Here is a 24,311-nt window from a genome sequence, read left to right on the forward strand (position 1 = left end):
CAGATACACTGATAAAGACAGTGTTAATGAGTTACAAGCAACATGCTGAAACTATTTAAATATTGTGTCAAGAATCTCAGTTTTCAAACTCTGGAAAATAGATTCATAGAATACATCTCTAGCGACCCAAATTCCTGGAAAACTTCTTAGCTGCTCTATCAAGCAATAAGCAACCTTTTAGTAAAGCCAACTGCTGCTAGACAATAATTTTGGAAAGTGTTTTCACTAAAAGATAATATGCAGCTGCTACCAGGAAATATAATTACCAAGTAAGATTTGGCATAACAATTCAATTTCTGAGATTGTCCCAGATGAGATTCCAATTCTGTGGATAGGAAGCGGATACACCGTCCAATACATTTAGGATTATTCCTGTTGGCCAGACGCACTGTCTCCAGAGCCAAGATGTGCTTCTAGGTGAACTTCAGCGCAAAGTCTTGTCAGCCAAGGGCTACACTTCCTATAAGCATTTCTAGTTGGAGAGGCTTCAATGAACAATACAGGAGACATGAACAGACTTAAGGAAGCATATTTTCAAGACTGTGTATCTGGCCTTATCAGGAAAACTGAATTACTCCCAAAGTCATTAGTAGCGGTTGGAGAAGTTTCCCCAGAAGCTGCAAACATGAAGGATGCTATTTGAGTCCACCCTACTAGCACAATGCTAAACATTTCCACTACAAAACGCTTTCTGACAAATGTCAACAACGTTCAGATGCTGAAAGGCTCTGGTTCTGACAGCCAGGTTATTCTTCAATCACTCTGTAGTACCTGTCCTCCTAGACAAGAGCAAGCGAGCGCTCTGGACGTGTTTTTGCTCCTTTCGAGCAGTTACTCAAAGTGCTTTCAGTCATGTCGGACTGTCGGGGAGGAAGAATTCTGGACAGGAAGAGGGAAACTAAACTGTAGTCTTAGTCTCCAATCTTAGCCTCCTTGATAAATCAGACAAAACTAATATTCAGATTACACAGCTATTGTGGGTCATCCAGACATTGAACACATGCTTCCCATTAAAGGAACTTCACTGCAACATGTTTCTCTTCTGTGGATAAACCTAGGGTAGCTACAGTCCAAGGTAATAAATTGGTACCCCCTGAAATCCACTGCTTGTATGAGAAAACTCAGGGATTTGGTGGTAACACTAAAAATAAGAAACAAATCAGACACGCCAATACAAAGTCCTCCCATATGAGTTTAGCAACATGAAGAGAATCTAAGTCAAAAGACAGATGCTTATTCCATTGCATTGACTGTTACTGGAGAAGGAAAAGGGTGAGTAAGAACATTAAATCTGCATTAAAACCTTTCTTAATGTTTTAGACATCATGCTAAATTAAAAGTGCATTTTAAGTTTTCTACACTTGCATTATGATCCACAAAAAACATACTGTAGTCCCGAGGTAAGGCATTTCACCTATCCCTTCTGTAACATATTACACACAACACACAGCCTCTCTTCTATTGTTTGGTGCACAGCACTTCTAAAATAATCCTGATAACTGCATTACGTATACAGAAAGCCAACTTAAATATTTTTCCTTTCTGCTAAGCCACTGTTAAATGCAACACAAAGGATGCTAAAAGACAAAATCCATCATTCTGCCTATTGTTTTTTAAAAAAAAAAAAACACAAGTAATTTCACAAAAGGGGTAGGGGGGATGACAGGAGAAAACCAGAACAAAAAGAAACAGACTGGTATTGTATTCCTGAGGTGCTGCATTTGTCTGAAAGTAGATGAAAGAAAACTCTCCTTGAAAGAAGTTCACGTAATATGCACACTGCCTTTTTATCTTTTTTTTAAATGTGCACAGAAGACGGGTTTAATCAATGAGTCAATCTGCCTGCACGTCCACTGCCAAACATGCAGCAATATCTCCAAGTGCTCCCATGACAGCACTTAAGACATGAGCTAAGGCTTTCTGTGTACAGAATGTTTTAAATGAGGTCCCTAAGGTACAGATTAAATAAAGAAGTATTTTTCAGGCAAACAGTAGTGATACTAGAGACTGAAATTCCATCTCAAAATTGAAAATACACTACATTAAGAGACAGCCCTGGAGATGAAGAATCTGGGTTAGCACAACCTTTCATTTGTGTAAATAAGGAAAACACACCTGTAGGACATTATGAGAACAAGAAGGTATCAGGTCTCAGGCTGGAGCCCTACTACTCCCAGACTAGGACACCGACATGGACCCCAAGTCCCTTCCGGTCCTATTTTCTTGTTTTGTTTTGGGTAAGAACTCACGACTATGGGGCACATTAGCATTCAGAGGAGCAGCAAAGTGATGGAAAACACTTACAAGCATACACTGCGTCTTTAATAGCCCTGGTACTAGATCTAACTCAAGCCTTGACCAGTGCTATGTTGTAAGTGGGACAAGTTAGTAAGGAAGGGAAGAAATGCTCCAAACTTTTCGCTCCCTCTAATTCCAGTTATTATAGTCTTACCATACATCAGCCACTTGAAATTAGAGCAGCTACAGTAAACTTCACATGGTACAAACCAGATCTCCAGCTCAATTTCCCATGCCTGCTTTTGAGGGAAGATGTGATAAGCCAAGCTGCCAGAAAGCAACACTTCCCACACTGCAGAAGAAGCAGCGTAGATCAGAGGCAGAAATGTGTTCAAGTCCTCCAGCTTGCATGCAGGGGTGAGGTGGAGGTGGGAGATGACGTGAGATAGGGATGATGGTGGAAATACAGAAAAGCACTCAAACACCATTATTATCCTTTTGCTCTGTCCACTCCCAAAGTGTCCGTAATTTTATTCCCCCACTCCCCCCAAAAAGTTCTGGCATACAGAATCACATCTGCTAATAATAATAGGTAGAAATAAGGAGGGAAATAAGCAACAAGCCCTAAATCCCCTTACTTTTTACCACTATGCCAATGCAACTGCAAGACCTGTAGTCTTGTCATATTCCAAAACATCCTTAACAGACTGACAAAGAGGTTCTACTGTTGCTGAAATAATCCCTTAAGTAGTGGAGAGTAGTTTCTCACTTTCTTCGTGAAAACACACTAGAAAGTGTGTGTGTGTGTGTGTGTGTGTGTGTGTGTGTGTGTGTGTTTGACCATAAGAATCTTTGTAATGCTACCATGGGGGTAGCATACTTACTGGGGACTTGGTAAGTGGAAACTAAGTTCTTCACTGTCTTATGACCAAGATGATCTACATGACGGGCCAAGAACAGAATCTGAGCACAGAAACATTGAAATGAGAGTGGGGATATGGAAAACAGAAGACTCTAGTTAGTTTTTCATTCTCTACCCAGCAACACAAGTTATTCTTAAAGCCTAAATAATCAGACTGATACTTCACCGAGTACTAGTAGCAGAGATACTGGAGCTCCTTAACACAACTCCATCTCCTAAAGAAGTACAAAAGCGTCTAGGACTCCAAAATAAAATATAGACCTGCCTCTAGGTAAACCCTATAGAGCTAAGACATGGAAGAAAGCCAGCAAATACTGACAAACTCAGACTCCAGAGACATAGGTGGTGGTAGGTTGGGAGAAAAACCTGGAGAGACATCACAAACTGTGAAAATAAGCTGATATGGAGAGCATACAAAAAGTAGTTTCAAATAAACAACAGTACTAATTATTCACATCAGTGAAATTAATAGCAAAAGAGAAGAGTCATTGCAATATCATCTTTAAATTAACTGTGGGCAAGTTGGAGTGCATAACTGATAAGAAGCTGCTCTGCATTTTAGAGCACTGGATTTTCATTTTGTTTTGGTTTTTTATATCACCCAAAAGGATAATAATGATCCTTGCCTATCAACACCGTGAAGATAATCTCTTCTCTCTTCCACATAACTAATTCCATATAAACCACGGAAAAGTTCTAGAACAAAGGAACTGATTGGGTAACAAATTTTAGTTACTAAAAACATCACTAAGGATGTTCACAAATAAAACCGTACTCAAACTAGATGAAGGAAGATTTTAGTATACTAAAATAAATGCATCATGGCTGAGCCTAATAATTACTTTCTACTAATATTAACTAATTGAATAGTAGATGCTGAAATAGGTTGAGAATGGATGTTGGATGCCATAAACCAGCATTTCTCCAGTTTCGTAATTTTACGAAGCCATTTCATAGGAGAGAAACCTTCCCAGCCCTCTCCCTGCCACAATTAACCATTGCACAGGCTGAAACGTTGAGATCATCCTAAGAACCCACTGGCATCCTTCCTGGCAAACCACATATCAGCACTAAAGAAAAGCCACCGTTTACAACAGAAACAAACAGCAGCTAGTCCTAGACCTTACAGGAGATGAAGAAGCTCTGATGCACATACTACATAAAAATCAGTGCTCACATTCAAGGTAAGTGGAGGAGATCCAATGACTAATCAATAAAAAAATTAGACTTGATGCTGGTGACAGAACAGCTTCCTCAGTGATAAAGTGAAATCACTTTAAAAGACAGAAGTTGGAAAGTAAAGAAAAGACCATTTAACAGCAACTGAAGTAGGTTATAGACCTGAAACCCCTGGACACAGGAAGTTGTGCAATGGAATTTATTGGAAAAGGTACATTCCCTTAATACTAAGACAAGCTTAAAAGTTCCAAAAATCATCCCAGAAAATGTTTCCATAAAAACATGTTGTTATAGAACATTTTTCTAGTGACCTTTCAGCAATACTACTCTTGATTGCTCTTAGTCAATAATGCCATATTTTTAACCTCTCATCACTATAAAAGCAAATAGGTATCAAGTATAATTTTGAAGTGTGTTTTTAAAGTGGTGAACAGGTCCTAAGCTAATTTTAAAACATTATCATTAGCACCAATAATTTATAGGTTTCTGAAATACACATGTTTAGCTGTGTGCCTGTGTGCCTGTGTGTGTGTGTGTGTGTGTGTGTGTGTGTGTGTGTGTGTGTGTGTAGATATATGCATGCGTGTATATAAAAGCATAGAGTAAAATGCTTACAGGCAGATAACATTTAAAAAAGAGAAAAGTCTTCTCCTAAACATCATAAATGGACCGGAAACGCTAACACCAGATGAACTTAAGTGAAAAATAAAGTTAACTAACACAAAACTCATCAAGCTATCTAACATAGGAAGAAAATATAATAGTATTTACTGCATATTATTATTCAATAAAGGAATAAGCTAAAGCTAAATACAGTCTTTCCATTTGCATTGTCTGCAGGAATGATCTTGGTGCCTGCTTGAAGAGTACTTGCCTTACTTGCAAGAGAAAGGCAATGTTTTTACCAGAGTCTCCTTGAAGAGGCCTCAAATCAATTTTATAAAGCAAGCAACATTTACTCTTCCAAACAAAATTATGCGAAGATCATCCCCTTCTATTTGTCATCTATTTATTATATATTCACTTATAATTGCTTATTGGAGCACATAGGGGAAAAAAAAGATTTACCTATGAGTCCTGTGTAGAAACCAGGAAACCAAATGGAATTTTTCTTCCGGTTTATGCATAAATCAATACATTATTGTTCTTTATTTAGGACCATCTGTGCAACACCACTGACTTCAAATTATTCATTGGCTTTAAGGCCAGAGGGAACCAGCTTATCATCGTATGGTTTCTTACACGTCATAAGACATTTAAAATTCGGTGATTATTCAGAAAAGAGTATAATACACTTTTGTTCTCAGCAACACCTCTGTAACACCATTCAAGGGGGATAGGGTTAGATTAAGCTGCAAATGAATGCTTTTTACCTGTTAAACTATCCCTTTCCTACTTTCCCTCATCCCACCCCCAATTAAATACTTTACTTTCAAAAGAGCTGTAGAGCTAATTTTTTTTTAAATAAAGATATACAAACCAAATAAAGGTGATACAGAAACTGCTGAAATACACTGACATCCTGATTCTGGCAATGTCAAACCTATGAAGTTATACTTTCCACAAAGCTTACGATAAAGTAGCTGTATCAGTCCCCAAGATCATATGCTGCATATCTAAGGATTCTGAGGGAAAGGAAGTGATGTATAGACGTAAGAAACAGTCAATGATCCTAAAAGCAAAGTATCTGATATCACTAAAAAAAAATTGAAGAACAAGAGGAGTTGCTGGCAACTAGCCTCACCTTGGAGCAGGAAAAAAAAAAGACGGAGAATTCTAAATAGGGATAGATTACTTCAACACTTGAATATATATAACATATTCATAAATAATAAACCAGTAGAATTTCCTGTGAGAAAAAATTCTCTAACTTTTTAGCTTTGCTGCTGCTGTTGTTTTTCTATCTCCCAGCAGATAATTCAGGTGTTTCTGATAGAGTTCCTCATAAGTACTCAGGAGACAAACAAGGTAATATTGTCACACATCAGTTGATGAGGAGAGAGGCAGGATTTCAAGGATCAGAAAAGCTGGTTATAAAGGTATTTCAAGAGTCACTACTATGCCTGTACTATTCAACAAACTGGAGGAGAGGAAATTAAGTTATTTAAAGCTCACTCTAACTTCAAAACTTTTCAGAAAGAGCTATATCAACTGAGACTATCAAAATTAATCCCAGCTGTGCAACAACAGTTTAAGAGAACAGGTTATTTGGTACACTATCATCAGCGAAGATTGTCATCATAAATTTAAACATCTTAATGTTATGGCTTTAGCTAGCTGTTTTAATTGCTTGTCACATCATCATAAGAGAGTAGCCGGGACTGAAAAGATTCAAAGGATAACAATAAAATAGTCATTGAAATATTTTGGATTTACATCCAGTAAACTATTGCAAAAGGAGAATTACCTTCTTCTTTTCAATATTAGATAAATAGATTGATTCAACTCTAGCTTCTTTTCTTCAGTCCCTCTTATCCTACCTTGCAATACTACAGCAAGGAAATGCTCAAAAGCAGAAGACATGCTTAAAAATAAGCCATGGCACTTTGCATAGCTAATCTGCAAGATTCGTAACCACAGATTATTTGAATGGTGAAAAGTTTGCAGTAATTTAAGTTCATGAACAGAAGTCAATTTTCACTCTTCATACCATCACAAAATTTTAATGCAAAAATGTGCTTTTCTCTGAAGAAAGTTACTCATCACTGGTAAACTCAAGATGCCAAAATCACGTACATTCAGTTTGCTCAAGTCTTTTCTTTCTTTCTTCTTCCTCCTCTCCTTCCTCCACTAAAATCAGAAGCTGCTTCTAACAGATTCACAAAAGTAGAATTATACCAACAACAACAAAAGAGGAAATAGAAAAGCTCTGCTAAAGACACCCTTTCTCCATACAATCCACAAAATAGCATACCTTAAGATGTTTGGATGTGAGAGCCTATTCATAAGTTGAACCTCTTTCAGCATGTTTGCTCTGTTGCTATTCAGTGTGTTCATCTTCAAAGCCATTACCTGGTCCGAAGTTCTGTGTCTTACCTACAAGATACAAGCAAACAATGGTAAGGACATGGCCTAATAATACAAAATTCAAGGCTGAAAAGCCATTACTTTTGAAGTGCAAGTTACAGATCATTCGTGATACACCAGTTGATATCTTCTCTGATTTCTACAGTCTCTAAGACACAGATAATTTTCTATAAACACAGCATTCAAGTATAAAAAGATGTTTTGCTCTTCCTTTGCAACTGATGATGTGAGAAGGCTTAAGAAGTTGAAAAAAATATCTTCATTTAACAACTTCTTAGTACAAGCAAAAGAAGCAACTTCCTTGTCCAGGGAGAGAGCTCCCTACTCTAAACTTTATGATAAAAATTCCCTTTCATAGGTAGATTCCCTCCCTACCTATGAAACTCGCCTTCTTTCTGCCCACAGCCTTCTTTTCCTACTGAGGTGGCTGGTTTCACCGTTCCATAGAACGTGCTATGAGAAACCCTGGCAGCCAGAGGGGAGATTTCAGAGGCAGTCGGTGTTTAGTTCTAGACTAAGGCCATGAACCAGATTATCTATTTAGTGGATAAAAAGCACTCATACTAATCCATACTGCAAAGCAGAGAGGTTACTAGACACAGCATCACCTAGTCTGCAATGTCCAACAGCGGATGCAGAATGTCAGCATCAAAAAGAGGATGTCTCTGGCAGCTACTCAGAGACAACACACCATTCAGGGAGTTACCTCCACCAGACAGAAATGCATGAATGTGACCATTACTAGCTTGATACTCTCAAACTAGCACATCAGTCATCAGCAAACCAACCCATGTTATGTTATGTAGATGCGTGTTACTGTTAGAAGAGAGTTGTCACTATCTCATAAGGCTTGTCAATCTTTAGATGTTCTTTGCAGCTGGCCACTCCCACGTGCATATCAGTAGAACTAATGGAAACTGCGTTCCCATTACTTTCTTCCTGCATCAATACCTGCAGTTCCTAACCAGAAAGGGAGTACTTCTCAAAGCACTGAATTACCACCATGGTAAATTCATTCATGTTTTTCAAGATTAATTTCAAAAAGCCTATGATGCATTCGGACAATCCTACAGCTGCCTTCCCATGCTGCTTTGCAACCTGACTTCCTGACTTCTACTGACTTCTCAGTCCAATTACCTGCGTGTCTCTATCTCAGAGGTCACAGAAACCAGATATTTCCTCCCTGTTTATTGTGGGCAGGCAGCTAAGCTGTCCCCTTGCACTCTGATTCTTCTAGGATTAAAGTACTTCATTAGTATATCTAACATGACTATAGCTAGCTGCAAGGCCTGTCTGCTCACTGTGACTCCAAACCATGTTTTCTCATCCTGGACCTTCTTACCTTCTTCTGAAAGCCTGAAAGAAGTGGTAAGTAGAAGTCTAGGTACAGAACTAGCGACATATTTGAAGGAATTCTCATAATCGTGCTTGAGCAGGGCTTATGTTCAAAAGGACTAGTCACTATGTAAACACTTGTGGCAAGCCGATATGAGAAGCATCCTCAAAAATTGGTGGTTTGAATTTTCAGTTTACTGCTTAGCTACAAAGTTCTTTATCACTAATAAATCCTAAATATCATTCAGATAATTAAGTCACATGGACATGTCAGAGCTTTCTGAAAACCTAAACATTTACATTACTGCTACTGCTTCCTGGATTAAGAGCAGGAAAAAATAAGAAATAAACGAAATCTAGCCTGATTTATGTTTCAAAAGGCCCCTCTGACCTTTACTATTAACCGTACATTTCCAGGTGTCCTTGGAATGAATATCTTAAGAACATTCCCTAATATTGATGTTGTAAACGTGCCAATACAACTGTCAGCTTCAATCCCAGTTTTTCCACTGTATTTTCATTATTTTCCAGGTATATAATGATGATTTGGAAGTATTTTGTCATTGTTGTCTTCCAAAACTGGATTTAATCACCTTCAAGTTTTTTCTTACATTCTCCTCTTCCAGTATGCAGCCTCACCACTTCATATTATTTAGGGACCTTTTCCTATACAGCCTACTAAACAAATACATCTCTGCTTCTGCTACATCTCTCCCCTAAAATTATGTTGCTTCCCTAGCTCTAGTTACCAACACCCTTTCTTTCTTCATTCTGTGTTATATATCTCAACCTTTGCCTGGTCACTTCACCTCCACCTTTCTCCTCTTCCTGCTCATGTGTTCAAAGTACCATTTTTAAAGTAGCCCTCTCTAGCCCAAATGTTATGGCCTTCTCTGAGTTTGCTTCCTGCTTCGGACTTCACTGTAAACTGCACATATCTTATTTTTACTTATATTGATGCACCATCCTTACACTCACCGATTCAAGCGTTTCCTCTACACTCAGCTTGCAGCCTTCATGACGATAGCAACTGTCAAATGGTTTTTTAGCTAAGCAACTTTCAATTTCTTTCTCTAAGTGTCTCTAAATCTGTCTTCACTAATTTGCCAATATTTTCTCTTGTGATTACAGATTAAGAGATTGCCTCAGTTATCTTTCTAGGAGGCCATTTACACTAACTACGCTACACAGAATAACTTCGATTAACTGAGTCCACAGTAAACTTAGTGAGACACGAGATGTTAAAAGTTATTATTATAATTATTCAAGTGAAATAGCTACATGATCAGATTCCCTGCTAAGTGATAGGGAAACAATCCTGAAGCAGACCACTATTTCGCTATGATGCAAGGCCCATCTCAAAAGCAGCCTCCTTCCATACTGTGACAGCAGAAGGGATCTAAAAATAAAAAAAGTTAGAGCCAGCTGCATCTTGGTGGCACAGTTAAGCCACCAAACTCACATAGATAAATTTTTCCATGAACATATAGTCATGCCTTGAGGACAAATGTATTAAAAGATACATTAAACTCTTAACCATACATTTGATTGCAGAGAGCTTCTTTTAATTGAGAAGGCAAACGCGTTCTTCAGCTCAGATCTCCAGTTTTACAAACCACGCCTCTCTCAAATGTACCCACAGTTAGATATATATATTAATAGGACTGATGCTGTATCAAGTCAAAAGCTCATGTCACTAGAAAAACTTGTAGTAGTAACAAATAGAGGCTTAAAAAAACACATCAGGCCAGATATTAAGCTGCTATATTGATGCTAAGGGAATGAAATTGGGTTGTGGCTTTTTTCAGAGTAGCAGCATATAATGTTCCTCCTCTCTAACTTCTCGTAGCAAGAGAGAAACATGCCAAGTGTAACAAAACTTTGCCAAACAGAATTAGTCAACGTACTAAAAAAGCTTTAGCACAGCTTCAGAAAACGTACAGAAATCATGCATAAAAAACCAACACCTTTTAAAAGTCTGACAGTAACTGCAAGTCTAATAATTTCTATTACTAAAATATTTGTGAGAAGTACACAGAAAAGTTGGAGCTTTTACCATTCCCTCTTCAGTACAACAGACTCGGTACTGGTCATCCTACTTTGATAACTTTAGTAACTTTTAACACCCCCAATTCAGCAAAGTAGAAAGTTCAATTACTACAGCCTATTTCACACCTACAGTCAAATAAGTTCTCCAAATTTTTGCCAAAATAAACCAAACTAAATTTATAATTAGTGAGAAAGTAGTAGTTATTACTCTACAAATCAATTTATGAATGCCAAAACCCCTTAATTTTTCCTTTGCATTTGTTTTTCTCCATAACCCACTGTAATGTAGAACCATGGCCCAGAATACAGCATTCATTTATTTAAAATGAATCATTTATTGATAGGAATCTGTACATATCTCTCTGCCATTAACTTGATCTCAAATCAAATCACAAAGCCAAAAAGACACTACAGTCTTATTTTGAGAGAAAGTACAAATGAATCAGAAGACTGTTGTTCCACAGTTTGAGATCAGATATGAACAGGCACAGCCTGGGTGGGGGAGTTGACTAATTTTGTAGCCAGTTCAGCAGAACGCAACCATATAAAGTTCCTTTTGCAATCCAGGAGAAAATTCAAACGTGGACACACCACTTAAGCGCCAGGCAACAAAATATAGAAGAACATAATTTTTTTGTTATACAACAACTTGAGTATTTAGCTCAGACTATACTCTATACCCGAGTATAAGGTCCTAACCCACTATTTCTTTTTTTCTTCCTGAGTACGAGTACAGGACTGGAAGCTCATTCTTCATTTTTAATGTCAGCTATCTCATCAGCTCATTGAATAGCACTGGGCAAGCTACTTCACTTCCCTACTTCCATTTCAAAGATAAGGTTACAGAGGGAGTGGAGGAGATATTACTGTCTACCTGCCAGGGGAGCAGCAAGTTTGAAATCTGCAAAAAAAAAAAAAAAAAAAAAAAACAAACCACAACTACCGTAACATCCAAGGATAATACATAATGAAATATGGTATCTGTGTCCTTATCTCTCTATTTCATTTTTAATGTTTATGGTTAAGTTCTTCCTTCATTGCTATGCTTTTATCCTGTATAAAAGGTGATGGTATTTATACAAGCTGCAGATGTTTATGTAAAACACTTCAGGTTGAGTTTTCCTAGTATGTAATGGCATCTTCAATCTTTTAGGGCCTATTAACAGGTTTAGTATTGGGTACACAATCCCCCCCATTGTACCAGTGATGTCATTCAACACTGCTCACCAGATGCACACATTTGTTAACTTTCTTTTCAAAATCTGTACGGGGAGCTTGAGAGAAAGCTTTATTTTGGTCAGAAATAATTTCCTTAAGTTCCCTTTATAAGTCTTTCAAATAAATGTCACTCACACACGAGGAAGGAAGTCAATCTCACATTTCAAAACTGAACATGCTGACATATAGCTATTGCTATTATAATCACAGTTATAGGGTTTGGAGGATGCAGTATAAAGGAGCTACATTTTGCTTACTTCAGGATATTCAAGTTTTATAAATTGCTACATTTAATGACTCTGACACTATATTCAAAAACAAAAATTCTAAATAATTTCTCGTTACTTAAGCCTTTAGGGAACTCCCGGTAAGAAAGTACCTATTTAAACATGCCATGCAATTTCTTATACAAACGTCTCCTCATTTTCAGTAATGGCAGGGAAGCACAGGAATTGAATTTGCAGGACTTGCTACTTTCAGCTAGCGTGAAAGTAATGAACTCTCATTAATGGCTCAATATTAGACACATTGTCAGCTATGGATTAGTTAACAAAGCAATACTGTCTCGGTATGGATTACTCAAACCAAGTTCATGGCTCTGCCCTTTCCTCAACTCCTAGTAACTTCCAGTAAGACCATCAGATAGAAGGCCTCACCAACCAGAAAAGTAGTGACTGCAGCTGCCCAGCCCAAAGGGCTCCACTGCTGCCCTGAAGCAACCTCAAACTATAGCAAGGCACAGCAAGTTTGGGTGTTGCGACTCCCTCCCAGAGGGAGCTCGTGAGGATGGGAGAAGGCCCTCTGTTAATTTGGATCTGGCCTCAGCAGCTACTGGGAACAGGATGTTTTGGATGACTCACATACAGCAGTCAGAACAACTGGAGTAGTAAAGATTAACAGAAGCCGTATCATACTAGTTTCAAACTTTCTCTCATCATTACCAGTGGGTATTAAGGGGCTACCAGTACACATTCCCTATGCATCTGAGGCTTAATAACATTCCTTTTCTTCTACTGCCACCAATAATTTATTTGCACTTTTCATTTTTAGGCTTCATATCCCTTAGTAACACAAGCCTGTTTATTACTAACACACACAAACACCTCAGACACAAGCAGTGAAACCCATCACTGAAATATATATATATATTTTATATATATATTTATTTATTTATATAGCTTGCAATGACAGTAAAATAACTGTTCCAAAAAGTATGTCACAATGGTCTGAAAAAGTGATGCACTCTGTTCTCTAGGCTCACTTATGCTAATACTGGACATATGCCAGCAAACAGTTATTTGAAGAACAGTAAATCAGCACCTGTCTCTCAGTATCGGCTATGAATGAGCTTACACAAACATGCATGTTTGCCAGCTGGCAAAACGCAGAAAATCCCAGGGCTACCAACCCAGCAACATCTCCATCCAGAACAGAAAACTAAACAGATCATTTAACTGTGCTTAAAAAATGATTATGGAGAACAAGACCAAAAAACACAAACATTTCTGTGCCAAGAGAATCTTGCCACCTGCTTTGCCATAGAGAAACTGCACGACAACACTCAGATTGGCTCAACTTTTCTTTCAGAAGGAAAGTAAAGGCCCAAAGCATTCTATAAACTACTGAAATCACTATACTAAAGACAAAATCCAACCGGGGTTTATCTCTTATTGCAAGGTCCCACTTACTGCAGGAGCGGAGACAGAATTTGCAAGTGTTCTTACTATTTATGAAGACAACAATAACTTGCCTCAGCCATTCGTTATACCAATTGCTCAACAAGAGTTAGGAGAGACCAAGTTTCCAAACAGGTGATAAACATATCAAATTGACAATTTTACATTAATTTTTTGTCTAGTTTTCTTACTGAACATTCTTTTAAATAATTGGGCATCAAATCTGTTGCACTGATGTTTGTTTTGGTTTTTTAATTAATAAACAATCCATTCCTTTAAAGGTATAATGATAGTTCTGCTCTATATTCAACTTTCCAAAGACTTTTTCAGCCACAGAGAAGCTGGCTGACCAAACCAGAAGTGAAATGGAGTGTAAACAAAACATTTTTCCCCCAGTCTTGTTAATTTGCCTCACTCGGTACAATTTTAGATATTACCTGTAGTGATGCCAAGTAGGACTATAGGAAAGAGTATCACAGAAATATGATTTTTCACAAAGTTATTAATTTTTTCAATAGCGTTACAAAAGGTAATGCTTTCATTAGCATTAGGTCTGCTACCTGGTGACAGCTTTCAAACCACTCTTAGTGTTATAAGGGAAGATGCGTGTTTAAAAACCACATTAAATCTTCTAGCTGGAAAAAATAAGCAAAATAGGACTTGTTTCCAACAATAAACATGAACCATCCCTCATTTCTACATTGTCTTTCAAAAAGATCTCCGTTCTGCCAAATGTAAAAGCAAGAGTGCCTTGCATGTCAGACAGGTGATTCTGAATTTTAATGATGCCTGAGTAGGCATGAAGGCTCACTAAGATTTTGCTCCTGTTGTACAATCCCTAAGAAAGCTAGGGTTGTACTAAGGGCCAAATTCATCCCTTAACTCTAAATTAAGAAAGAAGAAACACTGACAACAGGAAAAAGTTTGATGTTTTAAGTTCTGAAATAATAACCAAAGGGGTGTGTGAGGATTAAGAAAAGGAAAAGTTTATCTTCAGAACCTCCTTTATTTATACTGAAATTTAACCCCTTTCCCCCTTAAAAAAAAAAAAAAAAAAGAGATTCAAAGCTCCTGAAACGTACTGGCTTGACAATCCTAAAGACTGATATCTGACGCATGCAGCAAACAGGTGCACACAGAGGAGGCAGCAAGAACTTGCTTGTAGAGTCCAGCCAGCATGCTGGGGCCTTGTGCTGCTGGAAGGGACCACCTCCAGCAATGGGAGGGAGTTCAGGCTCGATACTAGTTCTATTCTTGGCTGTCCTGCTGAGACTGCAATAATGCACAGGCTCACATTTAGATTTAAAATACATTGACAGCTCAAAAACTGTGTTGCCTGCTCATCTGTCAAAACCCAAGTTAATGATGACTCCAGTCCTGAGGAGCGCTTTCTACAAATTCTGAGCGACTAGCTTCCAACCTCTTCTCCAGTGGGATTCCCCTAAACATGGGCTGAAAGCCAAGCAGCAGCTCCCTGTTCTTAAATTCAGACTCTTTTCCCTTCTTCTTCCTCCCTTTTCCATGTCCCGTTTGTAGTCAACCTCTCCTTTTAATCTGAATTGACATTCCCTTCTCTTCATGCTCATTTATAAATCTAATTGAATACCTCCTTCCACACATTCACAGTAATTTTACTCTTGGACACGGGCCTCTGTTGACATGATATATCATTAAATGCCACAAGAAAACTGAACCCTCCATCAGCAGTGGGTTACTATTTGAGCCATCAAGCTAATATACATAACCAGCTGTAGAAACAACTCAAACTGGGCAGCTCTGGCTATAAAAGGATAGTCAAAACAAGATTAATAAAACATGGCCTGGCTCCACCAAAGCAGGTTTAGAACCTCCTATAACAGAAGTCTTAAGAACAGGCTGCAACTATTTGCCAAGAACAGATCACATATACTTGAGCCTGGTTCAGCTACGGAGATCATTCTAGATCTCATAACATCCCTTGCCAGCTTTATATTTCTTTTAAATCAGGTGACAGGATTTATCAAGATAATTGCATAAGTGTCTTACCATAACTATATAAGCACACAGACTTCTGTGAGAAATCTGACTTCGTGCCACAGCCCAGTATAACTAGGTTAAAAACTGGCTAATGCTAGCTCAAGATACAGTTGTACGTGACAAAGCAGCATGAAATAGGGAAGTTTTTAGTGAGGTTCCAGAGCAACAAAACTATAGACTCAATGTTACTCAATATTCTGTGTTCGCTTCCAACTCACTGATGAAAGTCACCACTGAAAAAATTCAAAAGTGGTGAGTTTGTAGGACTACCCTATCCTCCCTCATTATTTTACTAAGCAGTGAAGGCCACTTCCTAACACAGGTACACTTGAGCAAAAATACATACACTCAAATGAAATCTCTCTACACCTCACTAGAAACAAGGACTGTAGGCTAAACGTACAGAACAGGAGACCTCTCTCCAGGGACCAGTAACACTTAGATGTATTTGAGTCCCATTAAACAAAAATAAGGTTGTAGTGTGTTATGATAAAGACAACAAATGTTGTGTTACAAAAGAGCACGATGAATAAAGCAAATGGAAAACTTTTAAATGTGATTGCTAAGAACAAGATCAGGGCAGTCTGCATTAGGATGTCCACTCGTTTGGGGGGGGGGGGGGGGGGAGAGGGGGAAACAGTTGAAGAAGATGCAAAAAAGACTATGTTGTAAGAGCTAGGTAGTCCCCCGGGGGGAGGTGGGAAATCAAAACCAGGAACTGCTTAGCACATCAAAAGGTGTGAAACATAACTTGATAATGTACATCAAGTTTTACAAGGAGGAAAGAAGAGGTACTAAAAAGACTAGTCCAGCCAAGAAATACAAAGAACAACTGTGTAGACTCTGAGGCCCAGAGACTTCAAATTAGGTACAAATGTTATAACAGTGAGATAAAACACCAGGCACTAGAACCCATGAGGCCGTCTTTGAGGCCTTCAGTTCAAAATTGAAGCAAAAAAATATAACAAAGCAGAACAAAAACAAAAAGAAGAAAGACTACTGTGTTGTATGTGGTGCCAACGTACGCTGTAGACAAAATACCACTTACTGGTAAAATATAATGACCTTTGATTATGTGGCAGAGTAGATGATCTAATACTCCTTCACAAATTTAGCTATTCTTAAACATCTAGATTAACAACCAAGCATAAAGGCAAAGTATAACAAGAAAAACTGATATTCAGGTCAATCAAGACAGACACATTTTGGTTTTTTTTTTTTTTTTGGTAAAGTGATCTGCATATTCTTATCACCTTTGTGTTCAAAATTCTAAGAGCTAGTCCCTCACTTCTCTATACTACAGTTCTTGTTCTTCACTGTTTATTCTAGAGTGAGATTTGTCAAACCTAGCTCAGAGGCAAAAAGAGGAAAGTAGCTATTGCTCAACATTAAACATTTTTGTACTGGACTCTTCAAGGCCTGCAAGACTATAGACAAACACAGAGAGAGATGTTAATCAAACAGAAAGGTAATCAAGTGATATGGCACAGAAAAGATAGTTCTGAAACAGAAAGATACTTCTGAAAGATACTGATTTGGCTTTTCCGATCTACCAGAGTCAGATGTTCCAGACATCAAGCCCACGAGCATGACAGCATGCCTTACAGACTTCTTAAATGATACTAGATAGTGCCTATTAGAGGTAACAGAACTACCAGCTTTTTCCTAAGTCTATTACCATAGAATTATTTGATAAAAAAAGGAGTAAATTATATGAGTGTTCTTCACGCAACCCCTGAGCACAACTCCACATCAACCCTGTTTCTTCTTTCACATGTAGCTGTGTGCTACATACCTTTAAATTAGCTTACAGACGTTAAATAAATATGAGAAACAGGATGCTAGCCTCAAGTACAAGGCATACGTTTAAACAGTCCCACCTTCCCTGATCAGTCAGCACTTTTGACGCTCAGAAGACATGAATTTGACCACACAAAAACTATCAACCAATTGATGAACTGAAAGCCATCACTTCAGGGTATTTAAACAATAAGCCTTATAGCATGATAAGCACAAACAGTATAAATATCCTGAAGATATCAACCTATTTGTTCGCACCACCTACCTTGTTAAGTCAACCAAAAGTACAGTGTTTATCTTCTACCTCACACCTGGATAGTGTGAGTTTCATAGGCTACGTGGCCTACATATCACAGCATAGGACTGATGCATTTCCAACATTTGATTCTTAAGGGTACCCATATTATCCCAGCGCTAAGATTCATTATATCTTGATTTCCATATAGCTTTTGAAACATCTTGCAAGAATCACAAGTAAAATAACTAGGGGAAAAAAAGTGATCTAGAAGGAACTACTCCAAATTAGCAATGTGAAACCATATTCAAAGAGTAGTTAGCAGTTCACAGGTAAATTTGTAAGATTTATCAGGTAGCACTCTGGAGGAATCTGCCTGAAGTCAAGTCAGGGAGTGAAGGAGGCCCAAGCATTTCTAAGACAGAATTAGAATTCAAACCGATCTTGACAAACTAAGAAATGCTCGGGGAAAAAAACAAACAAACTAAACATTGTTCTATCCATTATGGATTAGTAAGTACAATCTACTGCACAAATATAAAAATAGGAAATCCGTGTAGCCAGGCATTTTACAGAGAAGGATCTCAAGTTACTGGGGATCATAAATTGAACCGAGTGGCAAAGACTTAGCTAGAGTATTATCCAAGATTTGTGAACCACACTTAAAAAGTGCGGGTTTCAAAAATTTCAGTGAAAATTTCAGTGAAGTACCAAGAATGAACATCAACATGTAAAAAAAATGACCAAACGAAGTAACTTTTTTTAGGTAAGAGAAGAGATCAAAAGGGATAATCTTTAGATATGTAAGAGGTGCCACAGTGAAGGCATCCATACATTGTTTTACATGAGCGCTGAGAAAATAAACCTTTACTGCTGAAACTTACTTTCAAGCCAAATATTAGAAGAAATTTTCTAGATATAGGGATAATTAAGCATTGAAACGGATTACCTATGGATTCTGTAGCACTGCTGTCAATGTGGGTTTAGAGAACTAGCTAAGCATCTATCACAAGTGATTCAGGTACAGCTGATCAGACCTTGAAGGAAGGGGACAAATGAGATGGCCTCTTAAAGTCGTTCTAGCTTCATTTCCTAAAATTTTAGTTGCTTCTGCAACTAAGGGCAGATTATTTTGCGTTATGTCACATACATCTAATATTCATGGGCTTGCCTTTCCCCATCTACCATTAAACATCAATATTTCATTAACTGATTTTTTTTAAGATCTCATGCACCTCTTTTTACTGCTCACACGAATAAGCTTCCCAGGTATAGGCTTAAGATACAGATTATACTGACATAACTGCTTAGAAGTTCTTGTAAGAAGGGATTCTTTCTCTGATGACTAATTTATAATAGCTGATTTCTTGACTCCTGTAGGTTGTACGAGGTTATAAAGACAGCTCAAGGTGGTCAGGGCCATGACCTCGTAGGCTTGAGCTCTGTCTTCAAAATTTGCTCTCTGCCTATCCCAATACGTTTAGATAATCTTCTGAAGGCTGCACTAGTTTAGCAGTTTTGTCAGAGCCTGTTCTTAACAAACAGAATTTCTTCTTCTGCTTGTTATTTCGGTCAACTCTCTACCCATGGGAGCAAGCTTTCAACAACTAAGTCCATCGTTACAACAGCACTGAGGTAGGCCTGCATTACAGAACTAGACTGACTCAAACAAACTATTTAACTCCTGTTGAACTGTCTTCTGATAATAGTACTAATTAGATGGTCAAGCATATTTAAGACAGTAAGAGAACCTTCTGAACAAAACAGCTATTTTAACATCCAAGACTATCCAAGACAAAACCACGTATTCTTCCCTGGATGCCAAAAGACTTCACCATCCCTCTCATAATAGTCAAAACCTTCAAAATCCACAGTGACCACATCTATACGGCAACATCACTTTCCCAATATACAAACGTACAGGACACAATTCATACAAATCTGTATTGGAACTATGATCCGCGTTTTCATGTATTCATGAATAAAACTGTGAAAAGCCCACTTTTAATATTCTGACAAAAGGTCAGAGAATTTCCAGTTTCTCTCAAAAGCTCAGCTACAGAATGCAGAGCTCACAAGAACAGCCGAAGGCATTTTCTGGGACCTTTAGTATTTAGTAATGGCTTTGAACCAGAAAATATATTTGAATTTAAAAAAGCTCCTAGACTTTAGTCTCACGGACGCTCAACACATGCATTCTACAATGAATAGTATCTTTTTCCTAATATGGTATCTATTTTCAGTGCATGATGCTTATCTCCTGCACAATTACTTACAGTTCCATCAGTCCTTACTGATCTTGCAAGATATTCATTTCCTTGCAAGGAATTTAAAAGTTGGGGGCCATGGGTGGGAATTACTCATTTACATAAATATTCTTTGCCTAGTTCAATCTAAGAGCAATCTTAAGAGTGTTCTTCACTAGCCTTTGAAAATTAGAATGGGCACTAGTCAGCCAACTGCTTCAAACTAGACTGCTAATATTTTGACAAAGCTCAGTTTTTTCCAAATCAGTTTCCACAATGCTTAGTGTTTAGGTGAGTTTTAATTGTTATAGTGATGGTGCTAAAAAACAGCTAGATTATGCTGAATAAACCACAAGGCTTAATTTGTATGTGAATAAAGCTGCACTAGAAATGCTAAAACATCCTTCACAGCACACAACCACTAATATAAAAAAAAAAAAAACTGCAAAGCAACACAAAGTGCATCTAAGCTATAACATATTCCCACTCCCAATTTAAGAGGAGGCAATCTCCACCCACTGCGAAAGATTATACCAAAAAAGGGAGTTTCCACAGAAAAGGGTGGAAAGGGAGAAATCACTGAAGACAATTGGCAATTATAGGGTAAGACAAAAAAAACAAACCCTCAAAACTGTCCAAGTACTTTTGGCCGAGTTACTTGAGTGAACCTAGCGTTTGATACTCAGAGAATCATAGACAAATACATAATTGAGAAAGCTCTGGTGACAAGTTTTTTTGAGATAACTGTACTCATTTGAAGAGAGGTCTTTTTCCCTCCTGTAAAGATGCTTAAGCAACAAGTCTAGAACTATCCTGAATTTTTCTTGAATTTGTTTATTTAGCTAGAAGCCTGCAGATCAGACTGAACTTAATCTGCGTCAAACCATGAGGCTCTCTTTCCTGGAAGGACATCAAGGCTCCTGCATGAAATTTGATGATCTGCACAGCAGGATTAATCACAGAGGTGGCCAAGGTGATATCCTGGCAGAACAGAAACTTGCTTAAATGAGTATGGAACTCCATCTAAGATAAGAGTCGCAATAATTTCTCATCCCTTTGTGCCAAAACTAAAATTAGATCTTGTTTGTAATCAACGTGAAAGAAAAGACCCTTGTTTTCCTGCAAAGGATCTGTGGTTGTTTCTGGGAAAACAGACACAAGACACCCAGACTATTACCATCACTTTCTTAGGGTAATGCCACTGATCGCAGACTGACACTGTGTGATGTCTAGTTTAGTTCTGCTGAAAGGGCTGTGGCAGGGGAAGGTTTCAGAAAGTTTGCAGATTTATTTACGTACAGGACAGTAAGTCTGATATCAAGGATTTCTCTCGGTCAATAGCAGTTCTCAAACAGATGTTTACCTCTGTTTGCCACCACCTGACTAAACCAAGCACATCCTTAATATAAGAGATTCTTAATAAATAAATTATTGGGCTTGCTAGAAGTTTACCTTTGTTTAACTGCTTCCTCCCCTGCAACTACTTCTGTTTTCTAATGGTCAATAATACTGTACCTTTTATTTGGAATACATGAGCACCTTGCCTCAGGAAACTTGTCCATGGGGTTCCTCACTATGGCATGGTAGAATGTTACAGTGATTTCACCCAGTAAGTCTGTTCACACAGCACAGAGCTCTTCAAAAAGTCCCAACGTAAACATGATTGCCAATACCACTATAGGATAAATTCATAGTCTATGCACTGAAAAAATCTAAGCATTAAAGAGGGCAAACTCCTGAAGTTACAAAATAGGAAATATATAAACTCTAATCAGGAACACTGAGGACAAAGACAAAACTATTTCAAAAATCAGGATTCTGAAATTCATCAGCAAACTACAGCCTTTTATTCCTCAGTTACTTAGACATCAACCAAGTGTATTAGCACATTTTTACACTCCACGGCAGTTTTGACGTAACAGCTGCAAAGATGAATTCCAATGACACACAGAACTCTAAATCTCTGTTCATTTTACATTAAGAAATATCTCAGGATACTAAGACAGTTGCTACTAAACGCACTACGGGAAGTTTCCTAAATAGGAAAATTAGGGGGAAAAAAAACAAGCAAAACCTTGTTTTAAGTTGGTATACAAGTAGGTTTTATTAAAAAGTTGACCTGTACCAGGTCTCCCACACCCCAAATAAAATTTTTACCTGCCCATTTCAAATAATTAAACACTTGTGTTAGTGAAATTAAACTTCACATAGCTAGTAAAAATCCATCTAAATAGCTAGAAATAGTTATGCGCAGGGGTTTGCCTTCAGACAAGCAGAGAGGTACAAGCGGAGATCTGAATGCCTTTGAGCATTAGAGCAGTTTAAAAAAAAATCTTCATTTTCTAATTTACATACCTATTCACAGCAATGAAATTGGATAAGAGGGGTTTTTTTCTGTTTAAATTCTTAAAGAAAAGACTACATGAAGTACCACAGAACAGATAAAACACATTGTGAGATAAAGTGTTCTGGCATTTCAGTGACATGGAAGTACTTTGGAGGGTGGCTTCCTTTAAAGTCAGGAACTAGGACAAGGAAACAAATTATTTCTGCAACGTCTGAAGACCTGGAAGTCAGCTCAGTGTCCTGTTCTTCTACAATAAACCTCAGCAGAACAGTCAAGACAGCTGGAATATCACTAGGCATTATAAAACTGAGACCACAAAACTTCTGTATGGATTCATAAATTGTGCTAAAAAGATCTTTATCTACTTTCCAGATATCGTAGTAGTAGGTCACTGACAACCTCAGATTTTTTTCTTCATACTATTTACTAGTATCTTACAAATCTTTAACAATGTGAATAAAAGACAGGACATAACAAGAAAAAGAAAAAGAGCAGGTATCTATTACAACTCCAGTGCAATGAAGCTTGTGGTTTCAAATTCAATAATCACATGTAGCTCTCCTAACATATGTGCATATAACGTCAGGAGGCAAAGACTGGTAAAGAAACAAATACATTCCCACAAACCTAATTGTAAAGCTAAATTAAAGACATCCAAACTTACATATGAGGGAAGCAACAGCCACTGGTGTGTAACACAATACACGAATACAAAAATACACTGCAGAGATCAAAAGCCAAACCAAAGATTTTCTAGTCTTTACTGCTTGTCCTAAATAACCTCTACAACTTTATGAAAATAAATTGTTAGTGATATATAAATACCTGGAAGTGCAACAGGGGGAATATTTGAGACCTGAAAAGTTCTTTATCACTCACTCAAGTGAAACAAATACAAGCACAAACAACTGACTTCAGAGAAAGAAGTATGTCCGTTGATACTCTTATGCATTCTCGGCACCAAACACCAAGCAATCAACATGAAGGGGGAAAGAATTAAACACACACCTTGAACACCTCAGAGAAGAAACCAGAGCCAATTTTCTCACAGGTGAAGTCATCAAGACGGGTAAGTCTGGAAAAGGCACTTATCAGGGCTCTGTATGAAGAGGTCCAAACTCTTCCTATCTGGGATGCAGTCCCATCACCTCCACTGCCCCCATCAAAGTCTTCAGCGCGCTCCAAGCGTGGTGGAAATCCTGCTATTGAATTCCGCTTACTTCGGTCCATTTTGAAAACAAAGCTTCCTTTTGATAAGGGAGGGCTTCTCACATCTTAGGTACTTTGCTGTCTTCTCTGCTCTTGTTGGATGCTAAAACATGAGAAATTGAGATTATGATTATTGTAAACATATCTTACTGAGTTTGACAGGAATCCAACTCAACTTACACAATTTAAAAAAAAAAAAAAAAGGAGAAGACATCCAGGTAGGGGCACAAGGAACAAACAGGCATCATCAGAAAGATAGGTCAGATGACCTAAAAAGCTGTTGGCTTCATATTCTAGGAAATCCCTTATGCTCTGGCCACTAAGAGATAAATACATTTGGAGCTCAAAATTAAGTGATAATAAAGAACCTTCATGCATCGCTCCCCCCTCCTTTTTTTTTTTTTTTTGGAAGTAAGTGTTAGCTGCTAAAGCAAACAACTAGCAGGAGGAAACCCACAAAATATATGTTCTATTTTACTTCAGTAGCAGTTGGTGACCAATTTACTGCTATCACAGGAAGTCATTTCATATTAGGGGCTGAACAAAGGAGCCCTAAATATAAAAAGAGATCAACTTTCAGTTGCCTTAAGGGAAATTATTAGCTGTCAATAACAGTAGCTGGTGCACCAACAACTTTGTTTTTTAAAGCTTCCATGTACGAGTGTTCTAATACCAGTTCCTTAACTGGTAAGAATAAGTTTATACCTACTCAAGATCTAGCCCCCAATTTTGTAAAAACATCAACAATTCTGCTACAGAAACAAAGTGTTCTTATAAGAAATTGCCAGAACAATTCTCCCCCACCACACACTTT

General features: G+C 37.8%; 1 protein-coding gene across 3 annotated transcripts in view; it reads right to left on the reverse strand.

Annotated features, from left to right (window-relative positions):
* TESK2 (testis associated actin remodelling kinase 2) overlaps positions 1-24,311 on the reverse strand; it is a 79,566-nt gene that overhangs the window by 47,734 nt on the left and 7,521 nt on the right. For all 3 annotated transcript variants that reach the window (XM_068952968.1, XM_068952969.1, XM_009680940.2), the window contains exons 2-3: positions 23,297-23,600; positions 7,254-7,375 (exon numbers count right to left, since the gene is read on the reverse strand). In XM_068952968.1, the coding sequence (XP_068809069.1) occupies positions 7,254-7,375; positions 23,297-23,518 (344 nt within the window). In that variant the 5' untranslated portion in view covers positions 23,519-23,600. The remainder of the gene's footprint in view (positions 1-7,253; positions 7,376-23,296; positions 23,601-24,311) is intronic.

This window comes from Struthio camelus, chromosome 8 (assembly GCF_040807025.1).
Source record: "Struthio camelus isolate bStrCam1 chromosome 8, bStrCam1.hap1, whole genome shotgun sequence".
In the NCBI taxonomy this organism is placed as follows: Eukaryota; Metazoa; Chordata; class Aves; order Struthioniformes; family Struthionidae; genus Struthio; species Struthio camelus.